General features: G+C 31.9%; 1 protein-coding gene across 10 annotated transcripts in view; it reads right to left on the bottom strand.

Annotated features, from left to right (window-relative positions):
- LOC127709457 (uncharacterized) overlaps nt 1–22,793 on the bottom strand; it is a 378,921-nt gene that overhangs the window by 281,944 nt on the left and 74,184 nt on the right. For all 10 annotated transcript variants that reach the window (XM_052215024.1, XM_052215025.1, XM_052215026.1 and 7 more), the window contains exon 23: nt 6,560–6,790. In XM_052215024.1, coding sequence (XP_052070984.1) covers nt 6,560–6,790 — 231 coding nt within the window. The remainder of the gene's footprint in view (nt 1–6,559; nt 6,791–22,793) is intronic.

Raw genomic sequence — 22,793 nt, 5'->3', positions numbered from 1 at the left:
GTCAATATAATGAAATTTGGGGTGACTGTCATACAAGTGAGAGGTTTAGCTAGCTATACAACCAGATTTAATCCACCATTTTCTACATAAGGAAATGCCTGTACCAAGTTAGGAATATGACAGTTGTTTTCCATTTGTTTGATGTGTTTGAGCTTTTGATTTTGCCATTTGATAAGGGACTTTCTGTTTTGAATTTTCCATGGAACTGGATATTTTTGTTATTTTACTTTTTAGAAGGTTTGTATTTTTTCTGTTTTCTTTTCAAATGATGAAACAGTATTGGAAATCTATCATTTGGTGGAGGATTATTATGCTTCAAATATTAGCAAAACAGATTAGCAGTTACATTGTTTTCGAGAACAAATCTTCTTTTTATTGAATTTTGACTGCTCGTGTCAGAAATTTGAATCCCTGAATTCTTCGTACAGACTATGAATATATGTGTACAGTTAAAAAAAATTACTTCAGTTTATAAAAAAGTGCCTATTTTTTCTATTTATTAACACTTATCATGGTTATGTTCCAGTAGTAGAATTTAGTTACCTAATAATGCATGATGGAATATTTTGCAAACACTTTTGCCGACATCAAGTAATCAAAATCATGCATGAGAAATAAAACAATTTGGTAATACAAATTGTATTGTGTAATATTAAATCAGCCCATTCTGATATAAAGCTAATAATTTTCATCAATAATAGCAATCTATTTCTTGTTTTTAAATCCTACTCCTGTTTGGTAATCAGTAGAATCATCAACTAAAGGATGGATTGAATTACACATTGTATTGACGAACTCGTTTATAAATGCGTGATAAATGTCGCACGTATTTAATAAGGTTTTCTATAAAGTTGATGAACCAGGGCTATGTCAAAGAACGTATCGTCCTTTTTCTAAAAAAGTTCATCGGAAGATACCAAGACCTTGTTGATAAATATTCAGTATCAACTTCACAAATAATACATGATTGTCTTGAAGTATAGATTATACGTACTGACGTTGTTTTGTTTATCATCTTAATTACTTGTTAAAGTGTTCTTTTATTTGTCTTTGTAATTTATTAACCTTTACTGTTTAGTCCATTTTTGTTAATATCCTTTTGGTTTAGCTCGGTAGTTATACATCCCGCCATTGTGTTATCGTGCATGGTCATTTGTTTTTTGTATTCTTGTCTTTCATTTTTGCTTGTGTGCTTTGTCTTTATGCCATTTTGTTTTTCTTTGTTGACATATTTGTTGATTTTTATAGTGATTAAGATTATAACACAATGTTGACTGCTGTATCCCTATTTTTGACATTTATACTTATTATGTCTGTTTGTTTTGTTCGCACATTGGTGTCAATATAATGAAATTTGGGGTGACTGTCATACAAGTGAGAGGTTTAGCTAGCTATACAACCAGATTTAATCCACCATTTTCTACATAAGGAAATGCCTGTACCAAGTTAGGAATATGACAGTTGTTTTCCATTTGTTTGATGTGTTTGAGCTTTTGATTTTGCCATTTGATAAGGGACTTTCTGTTTTGAATTTTCCATGGAGCTGGATATTTTTGTTATTTTACTTTTTAGAAGGTTTGTATTTTTTCTGTTTTCTTTTCAAATGATGAAACAGTATTGGAAATCTATCATTTGGTGGAGGATTATTATGCTTCAAATATTAGCAAAACAGATTAGCAGTTACATTGTTTTCGAGAACAAATCTTCTTTTTATTGAATTTTGACTGCTCGTGTCAGAAATTTGAATCCCTGAATTCTTCGTACAGACTATGAATATATGTGTACAGTTAAAAAAAATTACTTCAGTTTATAAAAAAGTGCCTATTTTTTCTATTTATTAACACTTATCATGGTTATGTACCAGTAGTAGAATTTAGTTACCTAATAATGCATGATGGAATATTTTGCAAACACTTTTGCCGACATCAAGTAATCAAAATCATGCATGAGAAATAAAACAATTTGGTAATACAAATTGTATTGTGTAATATTAAATCAGCCCATTCTGATATAAAGCTAATAATTTTCATCAATAATAGCAATCTATTTCTTGTTTTTAAATCCTACTCCTGTTTGGTAATCAGTAGAATCATCAACTAAAGGATGGATTGAATTACACATTGTATTGACGAACTCGTTTATAAATGCGTGATAAATGTCGCACGTATTTAATAAGGTTTTCTATAAAGTTGATGAACCAGGGCTATGTCAAAGAACGTATCGTCCTTTTTCTAAAAAAGTTCATCGGAAGATACCAAGACCTTGTTGATAAATATTCAGTATCAACTTCACAAATAATACATGATTGTCTTGAAGTATAGATTATACGTACTGACGTTGTTTTGTTTATCATCTTAATTACTTGTTAAAGTGTTCTTTTATTTGTCTTTGTAATTTATTAACCTTTACTGTTTAGTCCATTTTTGTTAATATCCTTTTGGTTTAGCTCGGTAGTTATACATCCCGCCATTGTGTTATCGTGCATGGTCATTTGTTTTTTGTATTCTTGTCTTTCATTTTTGCTTGTGTGCTTTGTCTTTATGCCATTTTGTTTGGCATTTGACGTGCGATGATGTTTGTACAATCTAGATGACATTGTAGATTTTACTAATTTTCTATATAGCCTGATTCAAATTTACACTCGTGTATTTTTTAACCACTGAGACGAAATGATTTATATTAAAAATCAACAGATAGTAAAACCCTTTTAGTAATAGTAGAATTGTTGGAGATCCTTCACTACAAACATTTAGTGATATGAAATAAAGATATGTGGTATGATTGCCAACGAGACAATTTTCCACCAAAAAGCCAAATGACGTATATAATAGCAACACTATGTCACTGTCTGGCCTTCAATAATGACCAAACAAATACAGCATAACAAGCTATAAAAGTCTCCAGCATTACAAGATGTAAAATCAAATCAAACGAGAAAACTAACGGCCTGAAATATGCACAAAACAACAGAAGCAAATACAAATATGATTTACAGCAACAACCGACATACTGAATGAATAGCTTCTGACTTGGAACGGGTATATACCGCATGTGGTGGGGTTAAACTCTTTGTCGGTGCCCAAGTATCCCACGAAAACAAAAAACAAAGACAATAAAGACACAAAGACCCGATATAAGAGTACTTGAAGATACTGAAAGCTAGTTGAAAGCTAATAACAATTAATAAAAAAGATCATGAATCCAAAACAGAAGAAAGTTGCTTTCTATCTATTACAGTTTTAAAGATAAAATAAAATATAATAAAACGTATCATGAAGACTTGACTCCTAAAAGTAATTTGTGTTGACACTGTTGTGATTGAAAGTGGCATTTGGGGGCAATAATAACTGTACAGGCGTCTTATCAATTTGATAGATATGTGAAGTATGGTAATGTTGACATTTGCGTTGCTATATTTGTCAATTTTTCTTTCATTCAAATGGTTTAAAAGATAGTTGACTACTACTGTCATTCTTTCTTAATGCCTTATTTTTAGTCATGTTGTTCATGATCATTGGTAGGTAGGAAAGTTGAAAACATTTTTTGGGCAGATATATATACATATATTCATAGGATCATTCAGAACAACAAGAACTCCACCCAAAACCGGGGAAGATCTCAACTACCCCGGAAGGATAAACATATCCTGCTCCATATGTGGCATCTATCGTGTTTCACATGCAAGTACAAACCCGGTGATAAGTCTTTTATGGTAGGTCTGTTTTAAGCTTTTGCGTAATTCCCCAAAATTCTTTCCTTTACTACGTGTTGTAGAAATACGTGAATCGAACAAGGACAGTATTGCCCACACCATGTTGTTGTCAAAGCAGTAAAACGACAAAATTGTGTAATATGCAAAAAATATAATTTGAAATTCATTGCTAATTTCGAGTCCTACTTACATGTTTTATGAATGATAAATTTTGAAATACAATAGAGCTGTTCTTTCTTAACATACAGAATGACATATCTGTATACTCTTTTAAACTGGATACCCTAAAGTTCAGAAACAATCCCTCTGAAGAACGATTTATATATAGCAAGCTCAATAAGTTTAATTTTAGAATTCAAAGATTTGATTTTGCAGCCAAATATGGATTGGAAAATATTGTTAAGAGATATACCCTACCAGTACCAATCAATTGGATTCTTAAAAAATCCTAGCAATCTAATACTAAATCTTCATCATCATTATAAATTTTGAAACAATATCAAAACTTTTGATTTTTTCCACGCTCTAAATCCCTTTTTATTATGCTCAATTGAAACATCGGCTTCGTCTATTTTCATCTTTTTTATATACTTATGAAAGTATCCTTTTTCTATTAAATAGAAAATCGTAGAAACTAATTTCCTGTTTACGGTCCCAAAGTCTTACTATGCGACGATTCACACTCATTCCATCATAAAATACACCAGATATAACAACATACATATTTAAGATTTAACGATTTTGTGCTAAGACCTGTCTTGACATATTTCACATGACTAAATTCCAATGACGGATGATGAATACATAGCATGAAACAATTACTTTTTGCGATGCCGACGCACCCATTGTTGCTAGCTATAAAACCAGGATTAATCCACCATGTTCTACATTAGAAAATGCCTGTACCAAGTCAGGAATATGACAGTTGTTATCCATTCGTTTGATGTGTTTGAGCTTTTGATTTTGCCATTTGATTAGTGACTTTCCGTTTTGAATTTTCCTCGGAGTTCGGTATTTTTGTGATTTTTCTTTTGATTCTCATTCATTTTTTTCAGATGTAAATGTATTTCTTATAATTTCTGAGAAAAAGACCAAATCACGAAACAAAAACATTGTCCAATGAACCGTGAAATTTAAATCAAGGTCAGATAAAACCTAAAATTCGGACATGTACATATTTTAATCATTTCATACATCAAATATAGTTGACATAATACTTATGCTTTCTAAGATACGGACTTTACCACGTAAATTTAATCTTGATCATTGATCCATGAAATGAGGTCGAGGTTAGGTGAACCCTACCTGACGGACATGTAGACATTGTATTCCATTCTCAATGTTATTGCAAGGAACCCATATACCAAATATAGTTATTCTCATAATAAGGTATTTCACTTGACCAAAAAATAGAAATTTGGTTTCAAGCAGTCTTTAAATCATGAAAATGAGGTCAAGGACAATGGACATATGACAGACGGAAACTTGGTAACATAAGGCATCTTTATACAAGTTACGAATCATCCAGGTAACTTTTTGAAATATAAAGCTTCATACAAATATTTAACACCGTCACCGGATCGTAGTCGCCGCGTCGCAGTCGAGACACAAAATCATAAATCTCATACTATAAACCCTAAGGATCATTTAAACCAAGTTTGGTTTGAAATTGGTTCATTTGTTTAAGGAGAAGATCTTTGAAAAAGTTGATGATGAAAAACAATGCACAGGTGAGCTAAAAATTGACAAGCCACTGAATAAAACATAAAACATGAGAATCTTATATTTCCCGTCAAATTTATGGGAGTTAATGCAACAGCTCTGGAGTGGAACCAGAAAAATCCTAGAGGGTCACCTAAGGTTCTGAAGAGCAGTATAAATACATCCTAGTATACTGAGAGGATGTCACCAAAGGTCCAAAGAGCAAAATGAATGCATGCTATCAACTAAGAGAGTGTCACCAAATGTTCTGAAGAGCAGTATAAATGCATTCTTTTTATACTGAGAGGTTCACCAAATATTCTGAAGAGCAGTATAAATACATCCTTTTATACTTAGAGGGTGTCACCAAATGTTCTGAAGAGCAGTATAAATGGATTCTATTATACTGATAACCCAACACTAAAGGTTAATATAGTATCTGAGACATAACACTGTTACAGTTTGGAACTTCATGAATTTTAGACATAACTACCTGTTAGGTATTAAACATAAGGCCAAAGATTCAACACATGCAATGAATAAAAGAGAATTTGACCATGACGAGATGTATACACATATTCACCAGGTGTCCCAACTTTCTAATGAATTTTCATAACATGATAGTCTGTCATTTTTGTCATTTGTTTATTGTTTGTCTTAAACAATGCAGTTGGTTTTCTTGTTTGAATTGTTTCACATTTTGTAATGAAAGACTCTTTTCAAGCTGACTATACAGCATGGCGAATTAGGTTGTTCTCATTGTTAAATGCTGTACGGTAACCTTTTGTTACTTACATGCACATAATTAGGACTTTGGTGGATAGTTGTCGCAAACCACATTTCCATATGTATTAATCATGACACTTTTAAATCCAGGCACGGCTAATCATTTGGCCCTGGATTTGCCAGAAAAATTTCAACAACTTCCTACAGTTGGAAAAAGGGTCATTGCAGCTTTTTCCGATGTGACCTTACTTCTACTTCTTGACACAAATACATACAAATTTATAATTATCTCACTTGAGGCTCTGTCATTTAATTCTCCTCTGAAACTAGAAGTATATCAATTACCTTATATGTAAAACCATAAATTTGGCATATGAAAATTCTTATTTGATTTGATTTACTAAGACCAAACATACTTACACTGAGTATTACAACATTGTTTCGTTGAATAAACTGTTCCGTCTTTATCGTCTAGCAGTGTTGTCTGATTATATATAAAACAAAACCTGCTTTCAAAATGAATACTTTTACAATTATGACTGTCAAGACAATACTGCTCACAGGCTTCAATAGATATTTGCCTTGGGTCTTCACCCCATTGAGAATCCTTTCCAGATTTGTTTGGCTGACGAATCATTTCACAAGAAGTATCTAAAAAAGCAAAGAAAAACTCAAAATTTCATCACAAATGCTTTTTGACACAAAAGTACAAGTATTGCTCGTCTCTCCCTGTCTAAGTTACAAAGGAAAACAGCTATTATATATAAATAATACACAGCTTAAAGGGTGGTAGAGCAGACTGTGTCCCCGATAAAACATTATGAACCGAGTCCAATGTTGACAATGTTTATTCGAGGGGTAACAATCGGCTCTATCACCCTCTCAGCTATGTGTTATTTTATTTATTGTACTGAATGTTCTTTCATTATTGTTTTTTAAATTATAAATTGAAAGTAATTAACTGTGACGTCTTGTACATAACAACGTTCCGATGAGAAAGTTATGAGGCTAAAACATATAATTTGAGCATCATCATTAAAATAATTGATACAAATTCAATTCATTGTTCTTAGAATAATCGATTTTTTTCTATTTTGATTGGTCGGCACGAGAGGATGACATTTAAAAAATTGTGCTTAGCCATGGGAGAGTAAATTTATCTCACTCATATTAGCCAATCAAAATCTGGCATTTTAACGTGAAATATAATAAAACAATTAGCTACCATGGTTCTGAATCAAAAACATTGCAAAAATTATGCATAATTTTGATATAAAGAACAGAGTTTTAATGTCCCCAGCGTTGCACATATATGTCATATGTCCAAGGGCAATTACCATACCTGTCAACTGAGTCCAAGGATCTGGAAATTTTCCGAAGTCATTTCGGTCATTTTGCAGACTGATATTATGTAATCAGGATGCTCAACAATGCACTTTTCTGATGATGAAGTTGAACTGACCAATATTTTCCAGTTGTGACCCCGGAATTAACCGGCTCACCCGATATTTCAGTATCAGTTCTTATTTTAAAATTTTTCCTCCGAAATAAAAATGTGACGTTAAATTTGAACTTATTTTCTGTTCAAGGTTGTTAAATAACAGGAGTTTGTCACCCCATTGATGTACAAGTCACTAACCTACTAATTATTTCATTATAGCATACAGAGGTGTCAATTTTAAAGGAAATAGCCAAGACATTCTTAAAATTGTGTTAGGCGAAAAAATTGATAATTTATGACAAGTGCATGAGTAAATCCGCTTTTAAACATTATTAATCTTATAATTTTAAATTAAATGTTCGTAAAAGTAATCCCAAATCTGAATTAAACCATTAAATATCTCTTTTTTATGACTTAAAAACGTAAACGTGCTCCTAAATCCTCCCCCCCCCCCCCCCCTCCCCCCTTCCCCCCTCAATAATCCATGTTATTAAAATGACAGGACAAAGCTGCATTTCTTCTTATTTTTCAGTATATTCCTCGTCTAATATATAGGAGCACCTGGGAATCAGGTGAAAATACCATCTAGTTATAAAAATACATTCTCCACCAGTATTCGTAAATGACATAAACGCCTAAAGTCCTGTAAAAATTAAAACTGTCATGGATCTTTAAAAACTTTATATTAATTTCTCCAAACATTAAGGGGAACACCTCTTGGCTGTAACTGTATAGATAGAAACCCTCAATTTTATCAAAACCTCTTAATTATGAATCTGAAATTGTCACAATAAATGAAAGGTATTGAATTAATGATTTGATGAATTACTAGAATATTCAAACTAGTGTAAGTTGCAACAATGTGTCATAAGTATGCTGTTAGTGATATTTTAAAATTATTAAATAAAACAATGAATCAAGTGAATATGAAAAACTAATATAAAATTCAGTTGAAAAAAGTGTGTACTTGTTACGACCTGATATTTTTTACATAGCTCCTGACCAGCATTTCCACTTTCAGAGGTTGACAGGTCAACAACTTAAAAAATGTTTGTTCTTTAAAATTTTCAAAAATAGTTGATCGCCACTGATTTGAAATTGTCTGAGACAATTTTGATATAAATTTGAATAAAGAATTATACAGGCGGAAGATATTTTATATTTCAAAGGGCAATAACTAAGAAAAAAATGTTATTTTTTAAAACTTGCAAAAATTATTGGTCTGCAGTGATTTTTGAAATCATCAGAGACATTGCTAATATAAACCTTCAATATCAATTTTATAGAAATCTGGCAATTGTACACGTTACCATGCAACTTTCCATATGATTAATATTAACAAGAAGCATAACTCTTTTGAAAACAGTTTATCTGTACCGATTTTGGAACTTGTCTCAGACATTGCTGATAAAAAACTTTGATATAAATTTCATAATAATCTGAGAATTGTACAGCATGTAAGATTGCTTACAATACAGTTTCCTATTTTATTAATATTTCCAAGGTGCTGATGTAAACCTATTGGGATACATTTCTTAAAAATCTTGCAAGAATTTTACATGTGAGAGCGCTACAGATTAGACTGACAGACAGATGCCCGGTATTTCTATGTTCCTTCCAGCGTGCTGCGTGATGGACAAAAAACATAAGCAATAGTGGCTGCCATCTTTCAAAAACTAAGAAAGATTGTGATCAGGTTTAATCCAGATCCACTGGGAGAATTTTCTACACAAATGGTAAAGCAATTAAAGGTTAGTTACCTGGTTACCCTAATATAAGTATTTAATGATTTCTTAATTTTTTGGTAGATCACTTCTTTATGATATTTTTTTCTATATCAATTATGAGTATAAGATGATTGCAATCACAGAGCTAGGTCGCTCCGAGATATAAGATTGCCTTTGTTTCAATTGATATTAGTGTTCTAACTTAAAAAATAACTTGTGTTGTAACATTTTTATACTTTTTGGTATTTTTACTTACCACACACGTGCGTTTCCCTTACTGTGTCCATAATAATTCTTATTTATTATATGTTATGGTGATGTCTCTGGACACCTCAAATTGTACAAACGTTTTAAAATTCTGATACCACCACTGTGTAAGTTTTACTTGATAGAAATTTTGTATTTCCTTTCCGAGAAAGTACATTTGTCATCATTATTTTACCAACAATTATAATTAATTTATCTGTAAATGAACTTCGTAACCAAGAACAAAGAATATTTATTATATCATATTTATATCATAACTATTTTTGTTGCTGGACGTAATTCATTTGTGTTACTAATGGACCGATATGGAACGACATCACTGCCTTATAGTCTAGCTGATTCGTTCATTTTTTTAATAGAATTGTGTGTTTGATGATAAAAGCATGACACTTTCCACAATTGTAGACATATATTTGGTATTTAATTTAAGCTATGGATCCACTCTGAAAAATTCAAGATGGCGGCCATTTTCAAGATGTCTGCCAATCAGTCCAAATTTTGCAACCATGTATAAATTAAATCAAATAATATTCAAACCAAATCTTTTAAAAACATATAAAATGTAATCCAACGTTTCTAGTAAGTAATGACGTTATAGTAGTCATCGATTTTTTCTTCAAAATATCCGCCAAAAAGTGAAAATGAACAAAACTGAGACAAGACTTTGTTGATATTTATTTCTTTCATCGAATTCAACTTTACAGTTCATACAATATTCTATCGATTGCGTTTTCATGATACAATGATGCTGCTTACAGGACAATTTAATCAAAGATCCAATAAAATGGATACATTTGAACAATTTTGAGGACGCCATCAGAATTTGTATGACCGTTAAGTACCATCTGAGTCACAAATGATAATGGATATGTTCCACTTCTCCTTGCCACAATCCTTTCTTTATCAACGTTTGTGGTAACATCAGGATGATAAATAAATGCGATTAATCACCGAATTTCTACTGTCGATGAGTTACATCACAAGTGCTATCAGTTGTCCTGAAACTACACACCATTCCGAACACCTGCGTTGACCCCTAGTTTTGATAAAAGAGGACTCGTGTTGTTTATGCTTTCAACGTTGTGTTATTTGCTCTTTATTTATCAATTTCTGTGTTGCCAACCAGTGAAATCTTGTTTATCCATCGTACAAGCATGGAAAACCTTATTTCATTTTAAACGTTCTCATTCGGTCAAGTTTTAGATAATTTACATGTACCAATGGTTTCTGCATGTCTTATCTTTTGTGATGTTAAGGGTTAGAAAAAGGAATTTATGAATCAACTATTATATGATATATGGCTAATTACTTGATATGGTTCATCAATCTATTTCAACAAGTGCACCTATGTAAATGTCACTTGTTGAACAGGAAGTGCTGACCCTTCTTGAGCCCATGAAATCACCCCCGGTTTTTATTGGGGTTGGTGTTGGTCAATTTTTTATTTTTGTGTAGTGATTTGTGTTATTATTTTTTTGCGTTTTTTATCCATGTTCGTATCTGGTTTGATTTTACTGATAATTTTTGAATGCCTAAGTACCTTTGCCATCTATTTCTTCATCGGTCTAAACAACAACATATTTTCTAAGCAGTTTTCAAAATGTTTCATAAGGACAGCCAATTCATTGTTTACCCCACTACCCACAACATTTTAAACATGACCTACATAACATCATTGTCCTGGCGCATTTTATCTACCGTGACATCCGTTTTATATCTGTCAATCATATTGTATTACCTCATTACAAAATGCTGATACCTTTGTGATAAATGTCCAATAAGGTATATGCCATCTGTATTCACTCCAAATAGCACTCTGCGTAAAAGGCCAGAAGAGTTAAATGGAATAATATCGTGCACGGGTACTGGAAACCATAATTTTGATAGAAAATACAAAGAATCAATGAATAAGCAGTATTATGGAATCTTTATACACCTAGCAGAAACATTATCTTAATGATCTCACATCAAAATGTCCATTTCAATCTTTAATGATACAAACCAATCTTTAATGTTACAAACAAGTTGTGGTTAAGTAAACTGTCAATTTCCCCTTTACTATTCCATTCTTGGACTGTTACAAAGTTCTCACCAGGGACACGTTCTTCAGTAAAATTATGTTATGATCTTTTCTTAAGAATGAGAAGTACACCTACTGTAACCTCATGGTAATGTACTGCTCATGATGCATGAAAGCATCTAAAAAGAATCTGCCATTTATTAAATACTATGTTTCCTTGATATTTTTTTCTTACCAATCACATAAGGTTTCAGAGATCCAATTTCTATATGAAGACCTGATACATTAGCCAATGAGGAGTGCATGATATATAAAGACGGATGACCATTTGTCTTGTCTTCACATGAGTTGAATGCTGTCCAGATATATTAAATGTTTTCAATATTATCTGCTTCAAGCCATCTCTGTTATCATTTTTTTAACTTATTTATACCATGTGATGATATAGTTGAACAATTGACTAGTAATACAAGGTTGGCATACATGTATTTCTGGTTAGACAGTTTACAGAATACATCTCCCATAAAACGGTTTTTATTAGATGCAAGTATGAAACGCATGATTATATTTGATTAGTATTGAGGATACATCTTATTCTAAAGTAATATATATACTATGTTATAGCCATAATATGAACAGTTGTGCTGGCGCATAATATATTGGTTAAAGAGATTATAAGGGAAATACATATATTCCACAAAAAAGTTTATGACGAATTTGCAAAATTAGATTAAGAAAATGCCGTAATATTGAAATTGTCGTACTTTGTAGCGATTCTTTAGTCGTAGTTGAAAATTGTGTTGTTATCAATATTGTCCACGGCTGTTATTGTAAAATCACAAGGTTTCGCTGGAGGAACAATGTACATATTCAATGTTGAATGTTTCCTAAATTAAATCTTCTAATACTGTAGATATATGGATAATTGGATCATTCATCAACGACAAACGTAAACTGTACATTTTGTCATTTAGTATCTCCTTTCCTGGTCCAAGTATTCAGTAGAAGGCCTACATACATTATGAGATGGTTTTAGTTTAATTAAATGTAATGTTAAAGAAGAATAGAGAAATAAAACAGAAGTATCTTTGAAATGAATTGTGTCGTATGTACCTCAACGGCATAACTCGATTGCATCTGAATATTTGGCCAAACGATTATCAATTAATGTTTTGAATGACTGTTGAAAACACTTTTGCCTACATCATGTCTTTTTGTACTACCTGCATGTTCAGCTTTTACAAGTATTGTTGTCATACAAGCAGATTGTTGCGCTTGCTTGCTTCATTGCAACACCAAAATAATCACTAAACAGAAGAAGCAGGCACCTGCCTTGTTAATGGCCTAGAAAGCCTGAGATTACTGCAATTTTTAAATCATTACAATGTCCTCTTCCAGTTGATTACATGGAAAACTGAGTTTAAAAGAATACTTTCTAGTTATGCTAGCTTAAATATTGAAATAACGCCAGTCTATACGTGATCCCTTGTTGTAGACTACTGTTCTGCAAGAATGGTACCTTAGTTACGATTTTCTATTCTTTCCTTACAAATCTTTTGATGTTTGGCTTTACTATATAAATGCGGCATACACTTATTAATTATTATGGGCACTAAGTTTAATCGAAGAAACTTCAAAACAAACCACTTTGTAACCTTCTTTAAGTGAATGTTGTTGATTTTTATATTAAGTTAATTTTGACCTTTTATAAGTGAAATATGTTGATTTTGATATTTTATGACGGCCATCTTGAAAAAGATCGCCATTTTAAAATTGCAAGGTGGGTCCATAGCTTATATTGTTTATAACACCAAGAGCTCCTACCATGCCAAATTTGGTGCTTTTATCATCAAACCCACAGTTTTGTCTTAGATAGCTGATATATGTAAATTGCAAAAATGATCACATGACAAGTTCTACCTGCTTACTATGTTTGTAGTAAAATTGGGGCTCCAATTATAGTTGTGTACCTAAAATGTCAAGTTTTTTTTCTTGTTTGCCTATTATTTAAAAAAAAAGTCGAAAATAAATGATAAATGTTGATTGCAAAAATGATAAGCATGACTAATTTAACTGTCTACAAATGTTAAGCAAAATAGGACAGCTACTGGTGGCCCTAGAAATGTCTGATTTGGCTGTTCAAGTATTGGCTTGAAAACGGATCAATACAAATTACAAACTTACCGGCATGATCAGTAGTCAACATTAGACGATCTATCCATGGGGTAATTTTTGTCAAAGTTTCTTAGACCTAAAGTGCATTTTTCCAGGTAACCACTTTGTGCTCTTGAGAGCTTCTGGTTTCAATACACAGTCCATGATTTATAAGCTTCATAATTGAACATGTACGGCGTTCCTTCACATTTACAGTCCATTGTTTTCAAATTAAATCAATCGAATAAACTCCATCTTCTACGTGCGACTACAACAGTCTCATGATCAAAAGGACAAGGTATGATAATTGTCATTTTTAGCCCCCTTCAAAAAATGTTATAGTCATTTCATCATTGGTCTATGCAAAGAGACTTTACAAAATGTTAAAAATTTTGTATTTAGGTGAAATTTTGGTTGCCTAGCAATGGGTTTTATAGAAATCACTAAAAGGTCCAACTTTCATGCATTTTCTGCTGGAAAAGACATGCGAATCGATTAAAATTAAAGGTTTCCAAACGCTTCAATATATATTATGGTTGAGTCTTGCATTTCAAAAAGTGCATAGTAGCAATCTAGCAAACACACTGCCTAGTTACTACACAAAGGGACTTTTGAAAAACAATGTTATACATTTAAAGACATAGAAAATACTTTCATATAATAGTAAGTCATATTAAATCCCATATTGATATCTTTAATAACCATATTTGCTTGTTATAATGATACAATTTAGTATGTTAGTTTCACTGAGAATAATCTTTTACCTGAAAATGTGAAAATTAAAAACATATCAATCAGAACCTAGTGCAGATGTTCATTTGTCATATTATAAATGTTGGGCTTCCCATGGACCATACGAACTACCTAAGCAATTTCTACCAAAGGGGAAGATTTTCGTCAATTTATCAAAAACAGTTTATATCTTAGTTTGTATGCAACGCTTGACACTCAGGATAATTAAGTTCGATATTAAATGAATTTGGTATCTTTTTTTTTTCTAATAGCATTACTACATGTTTGTGCTTAGCAACTGCATACCGTCAACATATATTTTTTGCAACTGCATATGCTGAGCAACCATTGTAATTCAGACTTGTTAAGTTTTTCTTTACACATAGAGCTGAAATGCATGTTTGACCACAAACATATTTTAATACATATATCTGACTAAAGTGATAGCTTGACAACAGATCTTTGTTAAGCAACTACCTAGTAATATGCAATTTGCCTAGCAACCAAAAGATTTTAATCGAAGGAAGTATGGTTTTGTACATTCTAGTTCTATGCATACTGTACATTAATTCTAGATACATTGTTGCTTACAGCAACCTAGCTGCGGAACCGTAGCTCTTAGGTCCTCATGTTATTTTTTGACTATTTGCGGACCATAGAGCTACGGATTTTTCCTATTTCAAAACGTTCGGAATTGCGACCCAGGTTCAGGTCGCACTTATTTCCCAAAAATTTATTGATTATTGTCCATGCAAAGCTTGTCAATATATATAGTTCGTTTCGTTAGACAATTTTCTAGGATATGACGTACCTATTTATGTTTGAATATTCATTTCCTTAACACTATTATCTAATTATTCCCATTTGTATACATTCTCCGCCTATTTTGTTCAGCCATATTGAATCTCGTCGTGACGTAACGAAAAACAAGAAAAGATAACTCTAATTTCCTCGATCTCCTATGTTGGAGGTGAGGAACGCCTACGAAAAACAAGAAAAGATAACTCTTTTAATAAAACACGTGTTGGTTTGTTTACTTATTTCTTAGCGAGAATCGAGTGTTTTGAAAGCTTTACAACATTAATTCATACGAAATATTTAAATTGCTGGGAAGAATTATTATTTTCGTTAGTAAGTAACTTTAATTACACGTTATTTCATTCAAAAAGTCATAAAAATTTAAGAAAAGACAACGTAAACAAACCACCCAAATTAATGCACATTATCTTTATTGTTTTATCTGTATTCAGGCGTCCTATATGTTTCAGAAAAAATGAAACCATCTTTCATGCGTTATTGGCAAAAGTGTTTGTCTCAGTTGTTCTTGATCTGTGTGTAATCTGATGAGAGCCTAGCTTTTGATTGCTTTAAATTCTGTGCTGTACAAGATTTGTTTCATTGACAAATCGCTGCAATTCATTTGCCAAGAGGTTCACTTCAACAGTGTTTTCTTAGTTATGCTAGCTGTAAAACCAGTTTTAATTGATGGAAAATGACTGTTCAAAGCCAGGAATATGACTTGTTTTCCATTTGTTGCATTGGTTGATTTAGTCTTTCGTTTGCTTTTGTCAGTTTTTATCAACTCAACTTCCTCTAAAATCCTCATATTTTCAAATTGAAATATCTAATTCAGCTACGTTATATACAGTAGTAATGCATTAATGAGAACTTGGTAGGAAAAACATGTTAGAAAATATTTCTAAACATTTTTACTCAGCCATTGAACATTGAACATTGAACCCCCTACCATGTAAACATGAACTCCCTGTATGTTCTAATAGTTATATTGCTAAACCTAATGTACATTCATTTAAAGGAAATACAGGGGTTCGGTTTTCAAAAGGGGGGGGGGTCAATTTCCCGCTATGAAAAATTGACCCTGGATTGAATTTTCCTTACTTGATTTTCATCCTGGTTTAATTTTCAAGGGGTTCAATTTTCCATATGACCCAGGCAAACATCGATCGAAGGTTTTGATGCCGATAAAATATTTGATTAATTTTCAACTCGGCAAAGAAATGCTCACTATTTCACACTCCAATGCGAACGTTAAAGGACCTTACGCATGCTCAAGAAGATCCAAATTGGCAGCAGGGACAACATTGACTGAACGACAACTCAGACACTCTTCAGTGTTAAGATAAACAACTACAGAGTTTAGTGTATAAAAGGCAGTCAAGTCAGCCTGTACTTCTTACATGACCCAGTGTTCAAAGACCAGTGCTTTGGTTATTAAATAACATTTGTCAATGTAATATATAGACATGTGATAGACATTGCTTTAGCTAATGACAGTCTAAAATGTTCTAGCAAAATGACTTTATGATTGCTTTAACACCATACATGACAGTAATTTAAACATTACAACATAGAAAGACACACAATAAAATTTCAATTAAAATGGCTTAACTCGATGAAAAAGACATATTAACAAACACAAAAAAACATACACTGAACGAATCTTTTTATCTATGAAACAATATAACTACAATATTAGTAAACGGAGAGGATGTAAAACAATGTCAAAAAGACAACGCTCACCTGGAACAAAATGGCGTTAAATGAGATAAAGTACATAGGTAAATCTAAATATAATAATTTTGTTCTTTGGAGAACGGAAATATTTTTTACAAAATATTTAATTTGTTGTTCATAGTACGAGTACAGAAGTGAAAATGTATCGTCATACTAAATACTTATCAAAGGTGTTACATATTAAAAATAGCGAGACGAGATATAACACAAAATAACTAAACATTGAATAACAAAAATGCATTACAAATTGTGTCAACAGGTCAAATTAACACAAAAGTACGATTTGAGAGTACTCGCAGTTACTGAAAGCTAGTTAAAAGCCAAAAACAATTATTAATAAAAAATCATGCATCAGAGACTAAACTCAATTAAAACACATCCCAGGGATTTAGTGTTTTAACGCCATGGACAGTCAAAGAAGACATGACTTGTGCAATGCCAAAATAAAAGTATCGACAGGCAGTAGGATAGTTAGGATTTAACCTTAAAATAAATATGTAGCATGTCATATATAGATAAAGCAATCTCTATATAGAAAATAAACGTGGATGTGTATTTATACATCCCCAAAAATAATCATTCGAAAAGAATACAAATTTAGTTATGTTTTAATTTGTTGATGACAAAATCGATATTTGTGCCAATATAAACAATATTCAAAGATCTTTTTACAACATTAATAAGATAACCGTTACTAATAAGTTTGTTTACAGGTTCGATGATTTTACACAGATCACAAAGTGATTTCCGCATTTAGTACAATATTACCGTAAAATTTAGAATGTGAAATACCGTTTTTAATAAGTTTTCTACAGGTACAGCCAAATTTACTAATCAAATCTTTGTATCTATGAAAATATTTAGTAAACATTTTAAGTCATTTTTGGTAACGAAATCCCTGACTTAATAATTTACTAGTGATGCATTGATTGAGTTCTTTAAAATCTATGACATCACTACACACACGGTAAAAACGAACGAGTTGGGATATATAAACACCGTATGATGGCACCGAAAGTACATCGCCGTCGAAAATAGGTAAATTAACAATAGGTAATGAAAAATCGTCTCTTTTGTCGTAAATTTTTGTATGGATTTTCCCTTTAGAATTTGAAATGTCTACATCTAGAAAAGGACAACTACTGCTGTTTATGTTAAATTTATTTTAAGTAAGTTCCTTTGAGTAAATTTCGGTAGTATATTTAGAGAACTCTAGATTATTTAACGAAAAAAAATATCATCAAGATTACGGTAGGTATTGTTGAATGTGTCAACCAAATGTAACAATGACATGTCTTTACTGAGTTTAGTCATAAACTGAGATTCATAGCAATTAAGGAATAAATCTGCTATTAAAGGGGCGCAATAGTGCCCATAGGAATACCTACTACCTGTCGATACACTTTATCGCCGAAAAGTACATATATTTTGTATTTACATTGTGTCATAGATCAAATTTATTCGTTCAGTGTATATATGTTCAATTGTTTTTGTTAATATGTCTTTTGATTGAGTTAAGCCATTTTAATTGATATTTTATAGTGTGTCTTTCTATGTTATTATGTTACACTATTGTTTCAGGTAGGGTGAAGGTTGGCGCCTATTAAAACATTTAAACCAACTGCATTTGTTTGCACATGTCCTAAGTCAGGAACCTGATTTCAGTGGTTGTCGTTTGTTGATGTGGTTCATTTGTGTTTCTCGTTTCTCGTTTTTTATATAGATTAGACCGTTGGTTTTCCTAATTGAATGGTTTTACACTAGTCATTTTTAGGGCCCTTTATAGCTTGCTGTTCTGTGTGAGCCAAGGCTACGTGTTAAAGGCCGTACTTTGACCTATAATTTTTTCCTTTTACAAATTGTGACTTGGATGGAGATTGTCTCATTGGCACTTATACCAAATCTTCTTATATCTATATATGTTGTCCAGGAGAAATTTTAAAGCTTCAATCATATCTTCACATTTCCAGTAAGTGTATTTAGCATGCTTTCTATTTTCGTTACAGAAAAAGGCTTTAAACGAGTTACAGCAAAGAAAATTTGCAATGAAATTTTTCAAAAGACCGTTTAATTAAATATGAAAACTTTTTCTTGATAAGATTGTGTGGAAGTGTAGTGTAAAGAGTAGGAAAATCATAACTGTCAACAGAATTAAAAGGACCATCAAAAGCACGTATTTTATCTAAAACTTCTAAAGAATTTTTAACACCCCAAAAATAATTAATACCATTTTTTTCATAAACTTTATTACAAAAGTTTATAACAAGTTCTTTGATCGTAGTAAGGGAGGTAGTTAGAAGCACTGACTGATTAGAAGTAGAACACTTACTAGATGAGGAGATGAAACGAAATTCAAATGGTTGTTTATGTAATTTAGGTAACTAGTACATAGTCCGGACTTTCAAATATTCAGAAGAGGCATTAAGCTGGGTAGTGGCAGTGATATGCTTGTTTACAATTTGATTCTCTGTGGAGCGTATGGACCTGAATGTAGAAGAATTGATAATTTCATTTTGAAGAACTTCCGTGTAGTATATGCGTCACACCACCACTACATTATTGGTTGCTTTGTCTGCCGGTACGAACACAAACCTTTTTGCGAGTACTTGCAGTTTATTTTTTATTCTAGAAATGGGTATATCATGAACCCTATTATTGATTTCAGAATTGTTTTTCAAAATGATATATACGAATATCAACAGTATTCATAATTTTATTCAAATAACTGTCTAGAGATTTTTTATCAGATTTTTCACGTTTACACCAATTTTTACAGTGAGCAAACAGAGCGTCTTTAATGACCTGACGACACTGTTTCCAATCTTTTATAGATGGGGGACAATATTTAGGTCCTTTCTTAAGAAATTTGTTGACCTCACGGTCTTCAACGATGTCGAGGTCTCCTGTAATGATATGACGATAGGGAACATATCTAAAACTAGATGTTTCACAGTCTCAAGTGAAAGAAGCATTATTTTCTATATTGACGTCTGATTTTACTGACGTATGATTAAAAATCAAACTTCTGCTGGTTTTTTTGTGCGAACTCAAAATAAATGTGATGACAGAAGGCTGTAATAATACGGGTGTATTCATACATAAGGCTTAAAATGAAATTTTATCACACTTCAAAAAAATATCATATAGTTTACTTATTAGTATATGACCAACTTTGCATAATAATTGATGTCTTCCATTATTTTATATTATAGATAACAGATCAGCAAGTGTATAATTTATATGATGTTAAATACGTAGATTACTATTTTTACGTTTACCATGAGACCTATTATTTCTTAGCCGTTTACCGACAATATAAATGACATCGATAGAAGTTTTAGATATGTTCCTCTGTCCCAATATTTTGTCATTGAGACCGAGAGGATAAGCTGTTTGAAGTCTTTTTATCCAAAATGGTTCGCGAACTTCACGGGATTTTTCAAATTGTTTGTGTGATTGTCCTGGCTGTTTCTGGACGGTTTCAAGGGGTTGGATTTTTATAAATTTTTTATTTTGATTATGCTTATCTCAATGTTGGTATATCAAACTGTTGAATTTGTTAGGTCTTCGAAAGCAGTAAAAGTGCTCTTGATTTCTTCTGTAATATTCTCGTCTCGTCTGACCCACATATTGAATACCACACTTAGGCTAGGTTCAAGTTACCACATAAATAAGGTTTTGGGTTTTTCAGGTAATGTCACAGGAAAAGGAGAGCGAAAAATTTCTCCCGTTCACTGTTGACCTAACAATATTGTGTGAAGTTAATCTGAAACAGGTAAGTCATTTTCTGGCATTGCACGGGAAAATTTGTGGATATCAACGTGCATTTTTGTTTAACAATTTGGCTGTAGAGGCATTGCCTCCTTTGACACAATTGTACACAGTGCAAAATGTAGTAGGATAATTTTGATAGGCTGCTGTAGAATTTATATTAGAAATATGATTTTTTAAGCACGTCGATATCCTAGAAGTAGGGTTGTTTTTCAATCAGTCTGGACTATACAATCACAAAACCTGTAGGTAACTGCCTTTACAGCACATTCGCGCTTTGATTATTTTTATTACATGATGTGAAAATAAAAACATGTTACATGATGCGAATACTTTGATATATGATGTAAATATTGCAGTACGTGATGCCAGTACAGAATAACATGATGTGAATTTCACATTATACATGTATATGCGTGATGTCAGATGTAATCTCCATGATATAAACTACTTTTAATGTTAATATGAATAGTATGGGAGTCTCCTGGACCTGGACAAGCAACAAAATAATAACCTTATAAAGTTATAACCTTGCACTTAACTTATTTTGTTATCTTACATTCCGATCTACCTTATTCATAATTTGGGGGAAAAAGAATACACAACACGTCCAGCTTGGTTTACTATTTGTTTTTGAAAATGCAAAATCTTATTCAAACATGTGCATCAATGCCGAGTAATTCTTAACGTTGAAGATTTTAGAACTTGTAAGGATTTGCCGGCAGATATTGCGTCTGTTGTTTTTGATCAGTAAATGCAATGAGAGACATTGGTCAATTATTCACCTCTAATGATAACACAGATGGCAGTGCAGTAGTTCAGGTCCAACACACACAGTATCTCTTATCTTAAGCCCAGATAAAATAACACAATGTGTTGATATTTGTTTCCTAATAGTAATAAGTTTTTGTTCATTGAAATGCCATTTACCTGTTGTTGTGTACCTGGATGTTCTAACAAAGGTGGGCATCTTTTTCCAAAAGATGGGGAATTAAAAAAGAAATGGTTAAATGCAATAAAAAGAAACTCGTATGAAGAAAAACATAAAACATGGACACCAGGCAATAGCAGTGTTGTTTGCTATGAACATTTTTGCAAAGTGATTATACATCAATTACAAGTTTTGGTTAGTGTATATTGAAATTAAATATCTACTTTTTTATACTTTAAAAATTAGATTGTAAAAAAAAGACTTATATCTTATGATATTTTTCTATAATTCTAATTGTATTTTATTAAAGGACGAATAAAATTAGAGCACTTGTTGCAATGGAAATGTAAAATAGAATATTTTCTATTTTTATTTTGTTAACGTAAACAAAGATTTATTTGTAATGTGTCGTCATTACATATAGCATAATTTGTTAATTATCAATGTTTATACAGATAATTTACTTTCACATGTCTTACCCTGCTGTGATGATTTTCTAATTTGTGTGTTTAATCTGTTAACGAAGCTGCATTAATGAAAACAGTGTATGATAAGCAGATGAAAAAAATAATTTTCAGGTCATTTCTTTTAATATTAATAGGTAACTATTTGTATTTGTTGATCCTTGTAGGCACCAATGTAAGTAGAAAACAGTTAAAATTAGAAGCTCTAAAGAGCCTGTGTCGCTCACATTGGTCTATGACTATGTGCATATCAAACAAAGGACACTCTCCAACATTGTAGACAAGAATAGACTTTATGACAAAAATCTCTAATTTGTTGATCTTGTATTACTGATCTTTTAGTCTGTTTAGTTTCTCTCTATCTTCTTCAGTTTTTGCTCAAAACACAAAAGAGGGAAAAAAAATACTCATTTAAGGGCAATCACTCCTATGAAGATTGACAGTCTACTAACTACACATGTATATCGGTAAAATTTGACTTTTTAATTGATCTGGCTTTGCTGATCACTTTTTGTGATTTAAAGTGTTTATTTATCTATTATAATTTAAATCAAATAAGGCATGACGGGAAAAAATGTTTCTCTCTAAATATCATAGTTTTTATGATAATAG

The sequence above is a fragment of the Mytilus californianus genome, unplaced genomic scaffold (assembly GCF_021869535.1).
Source record: "Mytilus californianus isolate M0D057914Y unplaced genomic scaffold, xbMytCali1.0.p SCAF_7, whole genome shotgun sequence".
NCBI classification, from domain to species: domain Eukaryota; kingdom Metazoa; phylum Mollusca; class Bivalvia; order Mytilida; family Mytilidae; genus Mytilus; species Mytilus californianus.
Note: the sequence above shows the minus strand (reverse complement) of the source record. Positions and strands in the feature narration are given on the sequence as shown.